Source organism: Mytilus trossulus, chromosome 1 (genome assembly GCF_036588685.1).
Source record: "Mytilus trossulus isolate FHL-02 chromosome 1, PNRI_Mtr1.1.1.hap1, whole genome shotgun sequence".
Lineage (NCBI taxonomy): Eukaryota > Metazoa > Mollusca > Bivalvia > Mytilida > Mytilidae > Mytilus > Mytilus trossulus.
In genome coordinates, this window is record NC_086373.1 from 16,180,748 (window position 1) to 16,203,336 (window position 22,589).

General features: G+C 29.6%; 1 protein-coding gene across 1 annotated transcript in view; it reads right to left on the reverse strand.

Moving 5' to 3' along the window:
- Positions 1-266: 266 nt before the first annotated feature.
- Positions 267-22,589, reverse strand: part of LOC134716658 (dynein axonemal heavy chain 3-like) — a 138,213-nt gene continuing 115,890 nt past the window's right edge. The window contains exons 74-87 of the mRNA XM_063579667.1: positions 19,490-19,566; positions 18,868-18,954; positions 18,170-18,376; positions 17,916-18,053; positions 17,050-17,310; positions 16,451-16,543; positions 13,630-13,650; positions 10,721-10,819; positions 8,487-8,669; positions 6,726-6,818; positions 6,277-6,450; positions 3,973-4,083; positions 3,111-3,171; positions 267-2,670 (exon numbers count right to left, since the gene is read on the reverse strand). Of these exons, the coding sequence (XP_063435737.1) occupies positions 2,525-2,670; positions 3,111-3,171; positions 3,973-4,083; positions 6,277-6,450; positions 6,726-6,818; positions 8,487-8,669; positions 10,721-10,819; positions 13,630-13,650; positions 16,451-16,543; positions 17,050-17,310; positions 17,916-18,053; positions 18,170-18,376; positions 18,868-18,954; positions 19,490-19,566 (1,751 nt within the window). The 3' untranslated portion in view covers positions 267-2,524. The remainder of the gene's footprint in view (positions 2,671-3,110; positions 3,172-3,972; positions 4,084-6,276; positions 6,451-6,725; positions 6,819-8,486; positions 8,670-10,720; positions 10,820-13,629; positions 13,651-16,450; positions 16,544-17,049; positions 17,311-17,915; positions 18,054-18,169; positions 18,377-18,867; positions 18,955-19,489; positions 19,567-22,589) is intronic.

Below are 22,589 nucleotides of genomic sequence, written 5' to 3' on the forward strand. Positions count from 1 at the left end.
TGCTAGCAGTCTCTAGAACTTGTGGTAAGGTGCAAGGTTTGCTCATTGTTGAAGGTCTCACTGTGACACAGATTGCTTCTCGGAAACCAGTGGACCATTTCAACCAAACGGAGTGGTATAAAAAAAGTAGTTGACTAACTTTGGATGCAACATCATTGTAAAGCATTTCACTGGCCCATTTACTTCAATATTTTATCCCCATTATACTGAGGTTCTCAAAATGAAAACAACTAAGGAAATTATCTTCTACTTTTATTAAGAGTAAGTCATGTATGTAAAAATGTAAAAAATATATTATTTCTTTGTAAACAATTCTATATAAACATTTATCACAGAGTACAATAGGATGGTAAGATTCTTTACAACAAAGCTGTGAAAATCACTAAATAAATTATATTGTAGTATTTACAATTATTTACAGCATGATACTTCATAAATCACCATAACAACAGAGATTAAAAAAAAATAAATAGAAAGGTAAAATAAATATAAAACTAATATGATTGATAACAATTGTTCAATTAAAAAATATACCAAAGTTAACTGCATAATACAATTTTCATACTTTAATTTGATATTTGTAAAAGCATGATTTAAAGATTGAAGTTTTATGAAATGTCAAACCTAGATTCAGAATAAATTTAGCAGAGTGTAAAGGAAATATGAGTCTTTTAAGAAAACTAGGTACCTTTGAAACCGAACTAATGACCCAAGCATGATGTAATATTTCCTAAAAAGATATTAATTTGCTTGAATTATTTAAACTTGACCATCAAGTCCGTTTTGTTAACAAAAAATTGCCCATTTTGTTGGCATATTGTTGAATGAACAGACAAGCACTGTACATGGAAATATGTGTATGAGAAATATAATTTAAGTTATCTCCCCTAAACCAAGGGGAGATAATAGTTAAACAGGACATGAAATAAATACTTAATTTAGAATGACAGCATTTTATTGTTATTGAAACATATCCAAGTTAAATAAGTAATGCTTTATGTCTACAAGCATGTAGAAAGTTGAACTAGACTAGGAAATCTAAAATAATTACTACAAATCATTGTCATGGCAACAAGAAAATGTAAACCAATCAAATTCACTAGATATGTTAAATAACAGATTCATAATTTTGCCTCAGATTGGTCTAAGACCATGTAAAATATGTGAATGTGATTGGTTTACAATAATACAATATAATTACATCATGATCATATGATTTCCCTCATTTATTAAAAATATTTACAGTGACTATACATTAGTTTGAAAGACTTTGATTTGGCATAAAAATGCTACAACTTATATACAAGATAGAACCATCTAAGTGACTAAAAAGCTAAGCTTTATAAATGCAATGATACCATATTAATTTACAATATATCTGATATACTAAGTTAAAATATGTCTTGACACCAAACTAAGTTACAAAATATCTTATCACAGAGAAGCTTATTTAAATAAGTCTGCCAATATGTTCTCATATACTTGAGGTGCAGATCCGCACTTGATTTGTAGGGGGTAGAGCTTTCTAGCTCTATTAGTTTTTTAAGTTGCAAAACAATTACCATAAATAAGACTCGACCACTATATTTTCAAATACATGTATTACTTAAATAGATCTGAAGCTATATGTTTACCCTAATTTGCCCCCTTTTGAATACTGTAAATAATACTTGACACAAGCTTTACATACTTTAAACTGAAAAAATTATATTCAGATTAAAAATTTCAGCCAACTTGCACATGAGACTCTTTTTCTCCCATTGTTTCAACATATACAAAACAAGCAATAAAAAAAAAGTAAGAAAAATTTCACATCATAAGTTCAAAATAAAATCCTTACACCATACATATCTTAGAAAGAAAAGTGTACATTATTCTGAATGCTCCTTCTCTAGCACACAACAATGTTCATGCAATCTATTAATTTAACAGTTAAAAAATGATCATTTTTATGCTTGAAATGATTGATTGTTCTCTGGTTTACATCTAGTGGTAGATATTTCATTCATTTTAAGGAAGAAGATTTTTATTTGACAACTGTACAAAAAATACAAATGGCCTTTTTCATTTTATAATCCAATGGAAGATTTTTTCTTGTGTCTGAATACACAAAGATGAATGACTAATGATTTCCTCCACTTTCAACTCTTAAAACACATAATAATGTTTAAATGTAAAACAAACAAACTATTAATTAATGATTATTCAATAATGTCATCTTTGGAACATTTCTTACATTAAATTAGTTCATTGAAGATTAAAGTTTTATCTTCTAACTATTATTTTTCATATCTAAAAGATTGTACATGTATGAATAAAAAGCCACCACTGAATTGTTCTACTAAATTTATAAGAAGTCTTGTAAATAATTTAGCTTAAGATATGAAATGAAAGCACTAAACAAATTTTCTAAATATTTCATTTAGCTTTAGAAATGTTAGCACTAAATATGTTTCTACGTTTTTATTTAGCTGTGTAAATGTTAGCACTAAACAATTTTGGATCATTTCCGCCATTTTGGTTCTCAGTCATCCAGTTGACATAACAAAGCTACCCCTCTATTGATCCAATGGTCCTCTGGTTCTGTGGAGGGTATTAGAATGTTTAATACATAATTTGTTGAGTGACCTGTAGTTGATAGTGTTCCTCTTCTTGCACTTGTTTTATATACTGAAAACAGATTGACATAAAATCTTTCAATTTTTTTTCTGTCTAGATTTCATCATACAAATAAAATGTATATATTTTATAATAGAAATGTATGTTCCAAAAGTTTGTCTGTTTATTGGTTTACATATAAAACAACATTATGTGACTGTAGAAAGTCAGACTTCTTTGAACATATGCTTTTAATGGTTTTTGGTATTTATTTGTTGATATACTTTTTTTTGGCAAAGTCAAATGTTGTTAGTTGAATATTTGTTGGTAATTCCAGTTGTCTTTGTTATATGAAATAAAAAAAAAAATATTCTGATTCTCAAATACTACTGAATATGTCATCAGCAGATTTACAGTTATAAGTTGTAACATATGAGCATTTTTCTGAAATTTTCAAATAGAAAAAAAAGTCCAAATAGATTTTTTTTCTTCTGTTCAATCTAAAGACTTACCTGGACATGAGTAGGTTTGCTTTTCTTCAAACTTGTGTTTTTCTCCTGGTTTCAATTGTATCTACACAATGATTTAAGGAATAATATAGCATATTTGTTCATAATGACTATTTTTTGTTTAAAAACAAATGTAACAGTCAGATTTACATTTTTCTCTTGTCTATCACAGAAGTGAATCTTAATGGTTCTTGAATACAGATATTGTGTGTGGATGATTTTCTGATTGATGTTCTTTGTCCAGTTGCAAATGTTACATATATATTCTGGATGATAACATATCAATGTGATATGAATATGCAACAGGCCGCATTCTACAATGTAGATCTTCATGCTGATCTGGACTTGAAATGTGCTCGCTCAATAGGTAACAGAACAAAGGAAGACATGTCACCTATTCTTGACAAAGATTTTTGGCTATGAGTAAACCAGTTTATTCTTTCTCTGGATAGCTGCATGTTTGGTGGTGAAGCAGTAACTAGTAATTGTACAATTAAGTTGACCCTGTGACTACTTTTAGACCTTTGTAGATCACTACAGTTTTCCTGGCTGCTGATTTAAATTTTTACCCTAGGGAAAGGAGTATGATGTCAAATTGAAGACAGCATTGGAAGCCTTCAGCTGTTTTCTGCTCTTTGTTGTTCTCTTTGACACATTCGTCACTTCCAATCTCAATTTTGTATGATTGAAATTACTAGTGTATTCAAAATCACCATAAAATAAGGTTCATTGATCATGAGAAATGAAATAGTTGACTCAAAATTGTTCATATTACAATGTACTTAAGTTAACATTTTTAATATTTTATTTTTACCAGTATACAGTAAAATGTAAATATAATACTGTTTGTGTTAACAAAGGATACAATAGGCATCAGATCATACAGTATCTTTGGCTCAGATTCCACAATTTTCCTCTTTGACCTACACCAACGAGCTCCTTCCATGAACAGTCCTCTGATATAAGCACCATTAGTCTATGGAAAAAATGAAGGTTATGGATCATTTTGGTAATTATGTATAATACATAGCATAAAATGCACAGCTTCCAAAGCTGGTATTAACTCCTTTAAATGTCAAAAAATTTCATCAGTCTGCATTTATCATCATGACATACAACAGATTCTCCCTGAGCCATAAACTCTGAGGATTGAAACTACTACAAAACTCTATACAAGAATCTCTAAAGCAAATACATTGTACTACTTAAAAACCTTTACTTTCCCCAATTTTGAGATACTTCAAAGGGTTTTATGAGTTATGGAATAATAATTAGGACATCAGTAAAAAAGATTTTGATCAGAATTTTAAAGTTAGAAATAATGCAAGGATATATGTCTCTAACCAAATCTATTTCATTTTTCATTCAGAAAATGCTTCTGCATATTTGAGACAATTCTAGGTAAATATATGGAACAGTATGAGCAGCAACAGTAAAACTCAAAACTGACTTGCATTATATTTTCATGGCAAGTAAAAATGCTGCAAAGTCAAAATAGATATAACATATTACAAAATATGTCTTAGTGATATGGTTCTATGGTCAACTCAAACTAAACTCTTCTTTTAGCCACAGCAAGACAAATAAGGCTTATTCAATATTTATTTTCAATTTCATTTGACTTGCTGCTTAATAAAAGAGAATTAAAGACAAGACTTAGATCAAGAGCAAGATTTTTTTTTTTTAAATATTTATTTATGACAGTAATAGTGTTTCATCACGTGAACCTCATGGTTAGACACCCTTTTCTTTCTGAGTGAACAAATCATTCTATTAACGCTATATTTATATATAAGACGAGTGCTAAGTGCGATTAATTACAATTGATCTTTAAACTGAAACCTTTCCCTATACATGAACACATTATACTATATAATCTATCACACAAATATGCTATATGTTATCTATCCAGAGACCAATCACAAATTTATACTATATTTAACTATATCCAGAGACCAATCACTTATACATTGTACATCACATTCAATTTATTACTGAATTAATTTCATCTGAATGGGTATAGCTGATATGGCTATTCATACATAATTTAGGATTATTTGTTAAACAGTGATTTTTTTTTCTAATTATGAAATTAAACTTCTGTCAAAATATTTTATGTATTGAAAGCAATGACTTGCGCAAAACTCAAAACTTTAAATTTAATTTGTATTAGAAACTTGAAACAGGTATTCAAAAGTCAAAACCATGTCTGATCAGATGAAATTAATTGATCAATATATTTTTGGTGTAACAGTCTTCCTTATTTTGATCCATGATTAAAAAATTATCAGTTATGTAAGTTAATTTTACTCATACCCAGAAGTACAGATAACAATTCAAAGAATCTTTGTATTCTATTATTAGGAGAAGATTTCAAAAAGGGAAGTGGACCTTTTTAAACCCTTCCCCCCAGAAAAATAAATAAAAATAACCAATGTCTTTGCTTAAATTAACAATATCTGACTTTACATAAAGAGACTAGGCCCCCCCCCCCCCCCCCCCCCCCCCCCTGTAAATCTGCCACTATCTTACTCCCAAAAAACTAGATTAGGACTGTTGCATTATTGTGCTGACTCAATTCTATAACATAAATAGTAAAGTTATACCAAAGTAGGCAAAATCTGCAATAAAATATTAGATGTTTCTTAAAAAAACGTTCTCTGAAATAAGCAATACAGCAATAATAAGTAAGCTACCAGTGTGAGTTACCAAAACAACACAAGTGTATCCTAAGCACTTTTTTAAAGTTTCGAATATCAAATCATTCCATAGTAGAGGCAGAGAAATATGCAACACTATTTATAGATTAACTGTCAGACATTGGTGATTGCAGTATACCACCCGCTCTGTTAGAAGGGATATCATAATAATACAAATGTATATTATCATGAAACTATAACAAGCAGTGAAAAGAAAGTCATGATCATATTGGCATAATTCAAGAAAGCATGTATACTTTACAAAACTGTTAATGTTACATTTGATTATTTCTTATAGGAAATGAACAATGAGATATGTCTTAAAAGAATAAAAATAATGTTAACCAGAGAACTAAAGCCAGGGGGCTGTTCCATTAAGGGACTACTATAGCAACATTAAGACACAAGCTAGTTTAAACAATTCACAAAGAAAACACAACATTGTGTTCTCATGAATCATCACAACTTACAGGTTTAGATGCCATGGAAGTTTCTGTTGTAGTTACTTCAAACTCATAACCTAAATGATCGATGGGAGTTTTATATTTCCTGGCATAGTTCTGCAGTACACCCGTCAGGAAGGACTGAGTGAAATAAAATCCAGATATCCAGAATACTGGTGGGGTACCACTATAAATCCAGTCCTGAAATAAAAAAATAAAAATATCCAATAAATATATATCCTACTCTTTCTACAGCTTTTGGAAGGATTGCTGTTAGAAGAAATATCTGGTTTAAATTAGTCCAGTGGTTTTAAAGGAAACAAAGTGAGTTCAATAGGATTCTTTTATCAGACTGCTAAGAACAAACATTGATGTAATTAAGACAGTTCATATTTACATTGTTTTTTTACTATTTGTAAAGTTTTTGTAATAAAAATGAAATTAGTTGGTTTACAGTACTGATAAATTTACATTACCTTAAAGAACTGTAATCTTGCTATAAGATCTGTAATATATGACCCCAATGGCTTCAGAGATGGATAGGACTTGGAAGCCCAGACAGATGGAACCTAAAACAAAATCAACTTGCAGTTTAATTTCACAATCATAAAATATTATACATTTTTTTTAATTCTCTTGTTTTTAAAAACAAAAGCAAAATATTTTGTCAATCCTTTTATAAAGTCAGTAAATTTTTATGGAGGAATGCTATTTTTTGAAAAGCTTACATTTCAATTTATTTTTTAAGACATAAACCTTTTTAAACAAAGAAAGGTTTGGTTTATAAGGGGAGACAACTCAAATTTAGTTTTATAGTAAATTGATTTTGCTAGTAATGTAGCCAAGATAGTTATCACTAAACAGGTAAACATTTTGTTACCTTGTCTGATCTTCCCTAATGCTGATCTTTTGAATGTAAAGACATTCTATAGATTTTCCTTTCCAAGTGTCATAAAATTTGATGCCTACATTCTTGCATTTTTATTTCAGCTGTAAGTACTTTTTTCACTTGATATGATATATATCTGGTATTCTGTAGTTAATAATACATGTGTACACAGATTTAACTTGCCTTTACAACCATCATGCTATCACATACATCCTCAAGATCAGCTGACACAGAGATTATTATATAAACCTTACCTTTCCCATCCAATCAAATACATCCTCAAGATCAGCTGACATAGAGATTATTATATAAACCTTACCTTTCCCATCCAATCAAATACATCCTCAAGATCAGCTGACATAGAGATTATTATATAAACCTTACCTTTCCCATCCAATCAAATACATCCTCAAGATCAGCTGACATAGAGATTATTATATAAACCTTACCTTTCCCATCTAATCAAATACATCCTCAAGATCAGCTGACATCGAGATTATTATATAAACCTTACCTTTCCCATCCAATCAAATACATCCTCAAGATCAGCTGACATAGAGATTATTATATAAACCTAATCTTTCCCATCCAATCAAATACATCCTCAAGATCAGCTGACATAGAGATTATTATATAAACCTTACCTTTCCCATCCAATCAAATACATCCTCAAGATCAGCTGACATAGAGATTATTATATAAACCTAATCTTTCCCATCCAATCAAATACATCCTCAAGATCAGCTGACATAGAGATTATTATATAAACCTTACCTTTCCCATCCAATCAAATACATCCTCAAGATCAGCTGACATAGAGATTATTATATAAACCTTACCTTTCCCATCCAATCAAATACATCCTCAAGATCAGCTGACATAGAGATTATTATATAAACCTTACCTTTCCCATCCAATCAAATACATCCTCAAGATCAGCTGACATAGAGATTATTATATAAACCTTACCTTTCCCATCCAATCAAATACATCCTCAAGATCAGCTGACATAGATTATTATATAAACCTAATCTTTCCCATCCAATCAAATACATCCTCAAGATCAGCTGACATAGAGATTATTATATAAACCTTACCTTTCCCATCCAATCAAATACATCCTCAAGATCAGCTGACATAGAGATTATTATATAAACCTTACCTTTCCCATCCAATCAAATACATCCTCAAGATCAGCTGACATAGAGATTATTATATAAACCTTACCTTTCCCATCCAATCAAATACGTTCTTAAGATCAGCTGACATAGAGATTATTATATAAACCTAACCTTTCCCATCCAATCAAATACGTTCTTAAGGTCAGTTGACATAGCGATTAACTTACCTTTCCAACCATCATACTATCAAATACATCCTCCAGATCAGCTGACATTACAACCAATCCCTTTATTGCTTTTTTAATATCCTGTAGTGAAGTTCTGACCACTTGTATCAATCTGTTAAATCGTATCAATTCCTGTAGTAGTACTGTGTTCATTGACTCGTTATATCTCACTGGGTAACGGTTCTGAAGGGAAAAGCAGAAATAACTTCATTTTACTTCATTTAGCACCCTTAGTAACAGAAAAGTAAAGTTGTTTTTAAAATTCTTTCTATTTTAGAAGGCTGGAAATGTCTTATGCATTTGGACCTAGGACAAATAGTTTCAGGTTTATAATTGAAGTCAATAATTACACTTTGTTGGCGATTGCATTAATTTCATGTTTGAAATCCATATATAATTTCACCCATTGTATGTGATAAACACACATACTAAGCATTATTAACTGCTCACATTTCAGAAGATGAGAAATAATCTGAGATGGCTAATCAAACCTCCTCACCTAAAAATGTAATTACAGTAGATCATAAGTATAGACTTTTTATACAGAAATTTTCTTATAATTTGCCAAAATGAAGATTTTTCTATGTTTTTTTCATAAATATAATAAATAGTATGGGTCACCATGCTATTTTTCAAGCTATGGGTCATTGAAAATTGCCTTAATTTAGTTAAACTGTTCATGAAAAAAACACATTTGTGTGGATAAAAAAAAATCTACTAGATAGAATTTTGAAAATAATTGTGAGAAGATAGGTTTTATTATATGTTTTAAGGAAATAAAAATAAAAAATGGTGTCACTATTTTTTTTTGGGGGGGGGGGGGGGGCAAATAACTTGACCAATTTTGTACTGTGATTGTACAATCCAAGATGGAGGTCATAAATCTACCTTAATTCTTTTACAATGACTTGACTGTTAGTGTTGCTCTCCACCAATTGCAACTCATTCAAATTTTTGACCTATTTGCAATTTGTTTTATTAAATCTAATTGTTCAACTGGTCAGAATATTGAACAAATTGGTCAGTAAAAATGTGAAAGTGCAAGGTGATAAAACAATACATACTTACAACCCTATAAGACTTTAACTCAACTTTAATGATGACGAGACTAAAGCAGTTCATCAGTTTGTATTGGTATATTATTGTCATTTCCATGCTGAAGGGACTGTTGTTATTTTGAATTGCCATAAAAATGTTCAAACTAAGCTTTTATGTTTTTCTTTCTAAAAGCATTCTATATTCATCAGAATCAGATATCATTTTAAATAAAACATCATATATTCAGTAAAATATGTGTGAAATAACAAATTTTTTCAATATTCTATTGATAAGTTTCCATGGGGAGATAATCTAAAATATAATTTTTTTGAATAAAGACTTTTTGAGAAAAAAAAATGATTATCTCCCCATGGAAACTTCCTACAAACATATTGCAATTTTACACATATTAATTATTTTACTGAATATGAAATGTTTTAATTCACATAATGTCTGATTCTTATGAATATAGAATACATTTAGAAATAAAAACTATATGAAAGCTTAGTTTGGACATTTTTATAGCAATTCAAAATAACAACAGTTCATTCAGCATGGAAATGACTATAATATACCAATACAAACTGATAAACTGATTCCATTACGACATCATTAAAGTCTTATAAGGATTGTTAGTATTTTTTATTTTATTACCTTGCACTTTCATGACTTGGCTGTGGTTTTCTACAGCAGTTTGTTCAAATTTCTTGACCAGTTGAGCAATTTGATTTTATAAAACAAATTGCAATTTGGTCAGAATTTTGAATAAGTTGCAATTGGTGAAGAGTAACACTAACAGTCAAGTCACTGTAATTACAGTGCATTTTTGCAAAAAAAAACCATCTGGAAGTCAGGAACATATAAATGGTAAATAATTTTCTTATTTGGTGTTAATGGTGTAAATGGCAGATGATTGATCTTAGGAGCCTGTTATATTTGTTTACATCTTTGACTGATTTTAGTGTCAGGTGTTGAAGATTGTATGTTGACCTATCTATGTCTTCTTTATTATGTGGTTGGGTTACTGTCTCATTGACAGATATTCATCATTACATTTATGTATATGATAGCGCTGCACTGTCCTTAGTTTAGTTACAAAAAAACAAACAGACTTCAAAGCTTTGATGTTATCCAATCCAAATCCATGGAAATACTATTTTATTTAAAATTACTGTTACCCCTTTTTTTTACATTACCTGAACTTCATCCAAATTAAAATCTGGTGGAATTTTTGACAAAATATCTGATGCCAATTCTTCAATAATTTCTTGTGATGACTTTCCACCACCTGCAGACTGTTAAAATGAAAGAACAAAATATTTAATTACTGCACTAGAAAACAGTACAAGTCTATACACTACCATAGCCTGAAAATACATATACACAATATTGTTAAAACAAGGTGTTATAATATAACTGTGGTATTGTGAGAAAATGAGAACAAACATCTTGGCCTAAATGGAATATGCAATATTTAAACAATATTTCCAATCTAAAGTGTTCATTATTTTTTTTTGTGTAACAATTGATATGAATCAATAAATTGTATATGTAAATAAATCATATTATTCCATATTGGTATTAATTTAGTAGATATGAATTGGATTTTGAATAAAAAAGCATATTCACCTGAGAAAGTGTAATTCACCGGGCTTAACGTCACGTGCTTTTGCATGTAACGTTATAGTAAAATGTTTCATGTAAAATTTGTTTTGGTATGTTTGTCATCAAATACATTTTCTTTTCTTGGAACATGGAATAAAACAATTACTGTCTTGTGTTTCGGTAAATATGGGGTTTAATTGACTTTTGAAAAACTGATATTCACTTCGGCCGTCGGCCTCAGTGAATATCAGTTTTTCAAAAGTCAATAATATACAATTACTGTCTTTTGGTTAGGGAAATGTGTGGTTTTATTGACTTTTGAAAAACTGATATTCACTGAGGCCAACGGCCGAAGTGAATATCAGTTTTTCAAAAGTCAATAAAACCACATATTTACCGAAACAAAAGACAGTAAATGTTTTATTCCATATTCCGAGCACGCGACGTTTTGCGCGGTGAATATCCTTTTCCGGCAGGTGAATATGCTTATTTATTCAAAATCCCATTCATATAGAAAAACTTACTAATATTTTATCAATATGGAATAAAACCGCATATTTGCCTCATCAAAAGACAGTAATTGTATAATATTAATTTCCAAATTTCAGCAATGAATACTGGTTCAATTACAGACCATATCTACTTTTTCTTCATTAATGCATGTTTTTGTTCTCATTTAGTAACAGCAAAGAAGCAAAAAGTGTAAGATTTGTGACAAAAATGCTTTTATGCAATTTTATTTTTTTAAATATCAACATAAATAAATATATAATAAGTATATGTAATACTTTCATATAATAACACAAATACATTCTCTTACAATATAAAGGTGACATATAAATACATGCTATATTTCTAAATTGACATATTTTCTATACATATATAAACTCATTGAATAAAATTTAGAAATTTCTTCTAAAAATAAATTCCAAGTATACAACACAAAGATTTCATTTCAATGAAGTGCACTTAAAATGAGGTAAAACTATTTATAGGATAAGAATGGATTTGAAAAATATCTGTGTTTCTGCTTGTACAAGGACTGTCCTGCAATTAAACTAACCTCTATCTAACAACACTAGAAAACCCAGCATTCTTAAGGCAGACATGGGAGAAAAGGGAGTTTCAAATAAATTTTGGAAGGAAGAAATGATTGTACAGACTGAAGTTACCAAATCAAGATAATTTATATCTACAACAACTTATAACTGAAAACTTCAGTTAATTCAAAAACAAACTCTCACTATAAAGCCAGACAACCATGAATTTTAGTATCAATATTGATTTTTTGAAATTTAATTATGTGACCACTGGTACACTACATCTAACTCGAGGCTCTAAAGAGTCTGTATGTCTCACCTTGGTCTTTGTGCATATTCAACAATGCACACTCTCCAACATTGTATACAAGAATAGAATTTATGACAAAAATCAGTTGAGATGATCTTGTATTGCTTATCCTATAGCCTGTTAAGTTTCTCTCTATCTTCTTTAGTTTTTGCTCAAAACACAAAAGTAGATAAAAAAAACTATATTTAAGGGCAGGGTCTTAGGATACATTTTTTAACTAAATACCCTAAGGATGATTTAGGCCAAATTTGGATTAATTTGGCCCAGCGGTTTTAGAGGAGAAGATTTTTGTTAAAGATTACAAAAAATTACGAAAAATTGACTCTAAAGAGTAACTCCAAAGAACTCAATTGACAATTTGGTCAGGTGTACTTATTTGTAGCTCTTACTCTGTTCAACAGTTTTGCTGTTTAAAGTTTATCCCTATCTATAATAATGTTCAAGATTAGATAATTACCAAAAACAGTAAAATGTCCTTAAAATAACCAATTCAGGGGCAGCAACCCAAGAAAAGTTGTCTAATGCAACTGAAAATTTCTGCACAGATAGAGAAATAAGCCAAAAACTTAATTTTACACCCATGTTCTATTTTAGCTATGGTGGCCATCTTAGTTGATGGGCAAGGTCATTGGATACATTTTTTAAACGACATACCGTAAGTTGATTTTGGCCAAGTTTGGTTTTATTTGACCCAGTACTAGTTTCAGAGAAGATTTTTGTAATATTTAACGGACAACGAGGATTGACGAGAACAGGATCTAAGTGATGAGAAAAGCTCACTTTGCCCTATTTGGCCAGGAGAGTTAAAAATAGGTTAGCACCATATAGCTTATATAAGACTGATATAAATCTCTTACTAATAATCCATGTACAAACTTTACAAAAAGTATTACATTGTACTAGCAAATTTGTTCTGTGTCTATAACCTAAAATGAAATAGGTGAAAGATGGCACCTCAAACATTCAAGCGCTTCCTAAAAACAATGATTTTCTATCAATTGTCACCAAATATTTTTGGGTTTTTCTTCTGATCCAAACATATTAGCAGGACAGTCCTTGTTTATGTGGGGTATTATTTTCAAACTTATACACAACATTAATGAAAGGAAACAAAATGGATTAAGACAGGATTTTTCACCCAGAATCTTACATTATCACCGTCTTTAATTTCCTGAAATTGTCAAATGTTTTACTAGTCTTATTCAGCTGACATATTTTCAAATATAACATTGAATATGAGTAGACAATTCAAGCGTCTAAAATACTGTAAATTCAAAAATTGTTGCAATGTTTTTATTATTGCAAAAAATGCAACATGGTTATAATCGCAAAAATTTTAACTTACATTTTGATTTTTTTAATATGAATTAAACAGTTTTTTTTTCAATATCACAAAAATTAAAATCTCATTATGTCTAAAATAACAAAATTGCAAAAAGAATTGCACACTATTTTTTTTAATTTACAGTACAGTACATAGATCTATCTGTCTGTGTATTACTAAAACTGATAAATATAATGATCGCTACTGAAACAAAAATAGTCAAAACTGTGAAAAGGAGTCATCTATAGTGTAATACGATATATACTGAATAAATATCAATAGAAGTGATCTGTTGCTTAGAAATTTGTGAACATAATATCACTACGCATTCAATCTGTAAAAAGAAGGTTTTGGTGATAAATTCATACAAAAACATGCATATTAATCACTACATTTCATGCAATTATCATAGATATATTTTCCCTTCTAAGTAAGATTAAAGATCATTATGATCTAGAGTTGTAATCAAAGAGAGCAATCAAATAATAAATGAACTTCGTTTTCAGCTACAGTGTCCCTACTCACCTTCACTATCTACAGAAACATAAATAGCAAATTCAATAATTAATGTTTTGTCATTGATAGAACTTTATATCCAACAGCTGGTTGATTTTTCCTCTTTAACTTATAAGATTTGATGGTTTCTTTCAAAACCTTTATTTTAATAACATTATTTTGCTATGAAAATTTTGACCAACTGAGGTCAAATAAACTGAAATCAGGCAGTTTTCTCTTTGACTTTTATAGCTTACTACAAGGTATGCATTTTGCTCATTGTTGTTGGATGTGTGGTGATTTGAAGTTCTTTATAGCCTTGCTCTTTGGTGGATAGTGTCTCACTGGCAATCATACATATCTCCATATTTTTTCAAAGTTATAAATAGCAAGTCAATTGCCCATATTATTCATCAAATAATTCAAATACCAATGTATTCAAGACTTTGCTTACAGAGGGTTATTTCTTCCTCTGTCTGAGTTGTTCAGAATAACAATACTTTTACCAGTAATCTGATTTCAAATTTTTAGAAATCAGAAAGCAAAATGTACCATAATTACCAACCATTGTAATGATCAGCATCTTTGTATGTTCTGTAATATCAGACACTAGATGTTAAGAAATCTGCACATAATATTGTTTTTTAACAGTTATTTAGCACTAGGTAACCATATCAAATGAAGCTATTTAACTCAAAAGTTTGAAAGCAAAACATCAAGGATGCAATCCAGTCACACTTAGTATAAATGTTTTAAAGATGTAATAGAATTGTGAAAGATCTGTAATGATGAAAAATCTTGAAAAAAAGATTCCCAGATTCTCTTTCCAAACCATAATAAAGCACTGTATAGATTAAGAAGCAATAAAACTGCAAATAAAACAACTCAAAAAGGTAAAAATAGAATAAAGATAAAGAAATAGAGTCATAATAAAGGACAGTTAATTCCCGATCTTTATTAAAGTTTTTTAATGTCATCAGTGGCTCCCTCCAGTCTCGTGTTTCAGTGAATTCCTATATAATCAATCAAAATTTCACACAAAAAAAAGGGGGGGGGGGGGCTGTATGCTCATGGTGACCTAATCTTATTGTTGACCTTTATTACTATACATGAAACGACAACTGACCAAAAATTAAAGGATTGAATATGGTATAGAAATTAAAGCCCCTTACCTCACCAATCCAGCAGGAAAACCCATGCTTAAGAGACTGTCTGCTTCAGCAGAAATAGTCAATTCAAACTCACAGCCTCAGTGTTGACTGGCTAGTGATTACAGTAGTAGAACTACCGTACTTAGATCACTCGGCCACCGAGGTCCCCACCTAATTCTATCATGGACTTTTGTCAATAAACATGATACATAAATTATAAGACAAAAATCATATTGAAATGATTTAAGTGACTTAAATCTGTACTTGAAAGCAAGTGGCACTTTCATAGTTGGTTGGGTGAAGAGACAAACAAAAGTTCATAAGCAAATAAAAATAAAAGTGAAGTAAAAAAAACAATCAATACAGAAATTAGTACCTCGTCCTAGTCACACAAAAAAATCACACAAACACATACCATGCATGCAAAATAAGGGTAAAAATAAACAAAAACAAATAAGTTTAAGGTAAACAATTTACATGTAATGAAATAAACAAAATGTCTGAAAAATATGATTGAATAAAATAAAATAATTGTAGAACAAGAAGAAAGTTCCTTTGTCTTTTTGGTGAAGTATAAAGTTTAAACAGAAGAAATGTGACTACGGAATTACCAATATTTTTCTTTTCTAATTTTTTGACAAAATAACCACAGCTGGTTAAAGTTTTTGGTCAAGGTAGTTTTTGATGAAGCTGAAGTCCAATCAACTTGAAACTTAGTACACATGTTCCTTATGATATGATCTTTCTTATTTTAAAACAAAATAGACTTTTGACCCCATTTTCATGGTCCACTGAACTTAGAAATTAAAAGTGTTACTATTGTAGGTGGGGCATATAAAATCATATTTAAGGTACGAAAAGCATTTTCTAATTGGTTTCTGGTATCAGCTATTTTCTAATATTATTTCTAGCAATCAAGAGTACAAGTTATGTTCTACATGTTAACTTTTTTATACAGATAAATATATGCATTCTGTACAATTACTGGTATATTGCCTCACCTGACGTGGTAATGTTAGAAGAATCCCTTCAAACAACTGCTGAGTTTCTTGTTGGTCTTTAGATATATCTGCATTTTCATGTAAGCCAAACACCTGAAATAATGTATAAAAATTTAGAATCAATTTATTTCATTTCTTGCCCATAAAATTGAGCTTGTAATGGCTGTCATCCAATAACATAACTGCTTGTATCAAAGGATCCAGATTATTTTTTCACATAATCTCAGTCATTTTCAGATGATTTGAGAGTTTTGGTTCTTTCTTCAAACTTTCGAATTCATATTTAAGATTAACCATATCATATCTATCTCATTCTTATAAAGAAAAAAAACCTAACAGATTACTGTTTAAGACTTCTTTTCCAGTTTTAATTTTATCATGAATGGAAAAAAATGTTTAAGGGAAACAAGTTTTTGTCACACTTGACCTATTGACATTATTTATAAAACATGTGATCAAAAACTTTCCCTTGTGTTGTCAGAAATTAATTGGGACATCTGTGACATCTTGTTAAAGCAGAAAAAATAGCAATAAGGTATATAGTAATGTATAAGTCTGGGTGGAAAGTAAATAAAATAAATTCATGCTTAAGTGCATACCTCAGGATGGGGCATCAGTGGTAATTTCCTGATGTACTCAATATAATTATTGTATGTTCCTTTAGGTGGAGCATAGTATAATCCACTCGTAGAAAACTTATATTCATCATCTGAAATGATCTCTTCACAGTAGAATATTGTCAGCAGACTTAGAATTAACCTTCTGTCAAGGTCATCTGTAACTCTGCCTCCATAGTTACACTCTCCAGTTAAATAGGTCAGGGCTTCTAATGGTGGTGCATCATAATCATTAACAAACATCTGTAAAGAAAAGACAGGAATAATAAGTTCAGATTATTCTTACCACTGAGAATTCTTGAGAATCAGTTGTTCATTTTCATTTTATTTCAATATTACTATGGACTTTCCTTATGAGAAAAATATCATATGTAACAATTAATATGTAGAAATAAAAACAATAAATCACAATACACCAACATTAGACTTTTTTACAGAATTTCTAATCAAATAAAAGCAAAAATCCATTAAAACTATGCAATTTAAAAATTTCATACCAATAAATAATTCACTATAACACATCTTTCAGGCTACATACCAAAGGTCTATATAACTTTTAAACATAATCTTGAAACTTTTTTTTTCATTTTAATATAGCAGAATTTTAATGCAGACCATGTAAGGCTTTTACTGAACCCTTTAAATAGATGATTATAAGTTACCAGTACATTATATTGTAAGCTAAATCAATTAAAACAATCATGAAAAAATCAGCAGTAAATATGGTTTGACCTAAAATGGTTTACTTGCACAAATTGTTACTTGGATGGAGTGTTGTCTTATTGGCACTCATACCACATCTTCTTATATCTATTAATGCAAGTATCAGATTTGGTTTAATGAATTACCTCCAGTTGTCTGACAGATATTCTGAGATCTGATTCGTTAAACTCATATGGTATATTCCAACCTAATGGACCAAACTTTCTCCTCTCTTGTACCAGGCCATGGAAGAAACATAATCCAAATAATAACTTCTCAAAAACCTGAAATCATATCATTTTTATAGGTTAATTCAATTCACCAACTTAACAATTAACACTTCAAATGTCTTATAAAAAAAAAATGTTGTGACAATAAATAACATTATTATTTTACTTACCACAGGTTTATTGCACAAATTAAAGAATTCTGGGTCAGAGATAGGATCATTGAGGTAAGATCTGAGTAGGTTTGCTCGTAGACCTTTTGGTGGTTCATTGGTCATCTTGACCCCATTCTGTAGAACTGAGACTGGGAAGACAGGTGAAGGATAACTGGTCAGCCATAGTCTAAAAGATGACTTGGTTTTAGCTGGATCTGTTATGATCTAAACATAGAAAATTGAAAGAATAATTGATTATATGAATGGTATTTCAGAAAGAGTGCTGCTTTTTTCACATAGTAACCAAATCATAACATTGTAAACTTCTGAGTTATAGCATGCCTGCAACCAAATATTACTATACAAAGAGGACGTAATCATAAAAGCCTATGGTCATTTTAGTGTAATGTTTGTCAGTGCAATTGAATCAATTGAAAGCAAAGTAACTTGAACTGCTAACATATATATCATTTCAACATTAAAATGTGGCACAATAATATGATGCAAAAAGTGTGAGTCCTCAAAAGAAGTCATGTGTTGCATGCTGTCTCTAAAGTATAAACATGAAATCTACATCCATGTTTAGTAAGGAAAACCTCAAAAATAACTCAGGTCAAAATCATTCACAGCATTTGAACAATTTTATGTCCTTGAGAAGTGACCCCTGTATGTTGTTACATCTTTGCTGTCCATCTTTCTAATAATCATTTACTTACAGTTTCACAGATTCTCTCTAGTTCTCCAAGCCATGATGCTGCTAAATGACAATTCTGTAACACCACCCATGTCCCTTCTTCAACAGCCTGAAAATAGGTTATAAACATAAAGACAAGTTCATTCAATTTAAACCTCTGTTCACAAGTATATATAACTTTTGTGCCAAAACAATTATCTCTACTTCAAAACTAAAGAATTGAATAAATAAAAAAACATAGAAAACTAAAGAACTGAGCAATACACCCCCAACAAATAGCCGACAGTGATCTCAGGTGCTCCAGAAGGGTAAGCAGATCCTGCTCACATGTATATAGTCATAAATCAGCATACAAGCAATAAATACCAGAAATATTTTTTGTTGAATGATTTTCTTTGCTTCTGTTAAATCAATTGACAACTCATGACAATTTAAGAGCTTGACATATTGAGTAAATATTAGTCTGTTGTTGAAGAGTAAGTTGCTTTCTAGATGTTTTTTGTTATTTTTTATATTGGGTTGCTGCTTCATTGAAGTAAATCCTAAATCTCTATATATTCATATATTGAACTTAATTTTCTCAACATTATTTGTTCCTCTGAAGAGCAAGTTTATAATAGCAAAGTAATGTAAATTTATCATACCTCTTGTATCATTTTCTCTGCTATAGGTCCTTGACCTTGGCCTAAAGAAATTGTCTGCAAACCTTTACTGCCGGGAGCTGTAATATAGAGAGCACAACTTTTATATGTGGGCATGGAAAGTTTTTTTCATGTATTATATTATATGAAGATTAATTTGTATGCATATGAATAATTTGTGTTAAAAATTATTTGAAAGTTTTAGATTAAAATGCCTTACCCAGAGAAAATAAATATTTTATATTTGTATTGTATAAAAGACTTATTTGCATACATATGAATAATTTGTGTTAAAAAAATGATAAGAGTACATTTTGTTTTAGATTAAAATGCCTTACCCAGAGAAAATGGTAATTTTTGAAATCTCAAGAAGAGATTTTATATGAATTTATAGGGTTAAATATACTTACCATGAAATTACATTTATATTATATAGAATATGTTTGCTTTCACAACATGTTCAAATCGCAATTAACTAGGTGATTAAAAATTACATCCATGAGATGTACTCACCTACGTCATAGTTCACCTGTGTAACATACACTAGCTTTAGTTTTAATTTGTCGTTTAATTGAATAATTTCAATTAAGTGAACAAAAAACTGAATTTATTCCAGGGGTGGTGGTGGATTGTGGTAAGTATATTTAACCCTATAAATTCATATAAAATCTCTTCTTGAGATTTCAAAAATTACCATTTTATATGAATTTGGTTAAATATACTTACCATGAAATTACATTTATATTATATAGAATATTTACTGATTAACAAGCAGTATTTCATTTGGTGGAGGATAAATTCTCTCAAACACATACAATTTCAACATATAAAAAATTATGTGAAATTTCTTAAAAAGTAACTCCATTAAATTTTGTAAATACGGATATTAGTAAAAACCAAAATTACTGAATTTATTATACAATGAAGCTATGCTGCATAACTATATGTATCAATGGCAAACTTTGCAGATTGTATAAATACAAGTATGCAAAATTAATAGACTTGATGTAGAGTTGTCTCAAATTGGCACTCACATGTATATATATACCCTATCTTTCTATATCTGATGAATAAATAATCTGCAGGTCAGTATAGAAATAATTATATTAAAGCTCCTTCATTATGAGCTAAATGTGTTGTAATATTTATGCAACAGTAAATAAGCATTTATTTCTGAATAGGTTGTTTTTGTTGCTTGTACAAATCGACAAGAATTAACCCAAACTTAATTTCATTACTTTCCACTTTGAAACTTAAGTTTATTTGGAAACATTATTACCTTTCTTTAACTTTCCATTGTTTTCTCTATATTAATATAATAACAGATAATATATGATTGCTGTCGTCTTTAGATAACCTGATCAATATCACATCTTTTGAAATAAATTCTTTTCTACTTAATTAAAGAATTATAATAAGTTAAAAAAAACTTTGTAAATAGGTGTCCTTAATACATTGTACAATCAAAGTATATTAAAGACTCAAACCAAAGTTGTTTCATGATTATGCTAAATCTGGATTAATCTTTAAACTTTTTTAAAGTTATAGTCCCTGAGAATTTGCTTCTCTGCTAGATATACTACTTTTAATATTTTATAGATTTAGAATAAAATATTTTCCTCAAGAGAAGTCTTGTACTATTGTATAATGACAATTCTCTAAACTGACTAAATTTTAAAAATCTGATAAAATTTCTATGAGTGGTAGAACCTTTGAATACAATGTCTACCATTTCAACCATGAACAATATTTTTGTTTTGTATTGGACTACTCAAGTGTAAAAATACAGAAAAGGACAAATCAGTGGAAAAGTTTCAGTATACATGTTTCCATTGATATACTGCTTCCACAGAACATTTGGATGTTGAGCTGAATTAAAGCCATGATTGTTGTCCTTATAAATCCAAAAAGAATGCTAACAGATGATTTTCTCCAGCTATGAAAAATCTGTCTAAAATAAAATATTTTGATATTTCTAATTAACATCACAACGGTTAACTAAATTCTAGAATATCTTGCCATGTACAGTTCCAAATTTAAAGACACAAAAATTTGACATAATGAACATCTCTTGTAGTTGCTCTTGACAATTGTTTATATTAATTTCAGAAATTATTTCGCTATCCGAAATACTAAAATGCAACTTGTCAAATATAGTTCTATAGTTGTATTTAAAGAAAAACACTTGTTTGGTAATATGGAAAACACTTGTACTAACTTGCAATATCCTTAAGTGTTCTTAGTTATTTCAGAAATGGTTTCACTATCAAAAATGCTCATTTTATTCCTGTCTTTGTTCACCTCATCTGAATCCTATACATTCTGATATGATTCAATTTATATCAACCAAACAGCTTTTGGTAGTATTTTGTGACTTCAACCCAGTCATTTGGTTAACTTAGTCACTCAGAAGAATTTTGCATTTGTCCCCAGATTTGGCAAAAACAAAATTAATGTGATTTAAATAATCACATCTTTCAAAACAATATTGAATCAAATTTCAAAGTAATTGTTTAAAATAAACACATCTCAATTTTGTGTAGCATATTCTTGCATAAGATACTAACTCTATATGCTATATATTTATATTATTCTGACTGGTAATATGGAAATTGAAAAGTGAATAATTACCATCAATTCCGAGGTTAAAATCACATGCATTCGGAAAACCTTCCTGCATGTAGATAATACACAACTTGACTTTGACCAGACTAGATTTTTTTAACTTCATGCTTATAATGAGCAAAAATAAAAATAAACAGTGACATTTTAATATTTAGGTACATGTATAATATTAAGAAAATGTCTCGCATTTGATTTGATATAATCATGGAATTATCATACTATATTTTACTTCCATGTACTATTCTTAGACTATTGAAAGCTATTTGCTAACTATTAAACAGTCTTTTAAATAAAATGCTTTTCCTACATTTTGCTGTTAGAATAACTGCTTCTACACTGGTGCTAAAATTTGAGAACCAGTTGAAATGTATATATATTATATGTTTATATTGGTACATCATGTGTTACTCCAAAAAAAAAAAAAAAAACTTTTTCTCTGCATCTCGTAAAGACTGACTAAATAAAAAGTTTATACAAA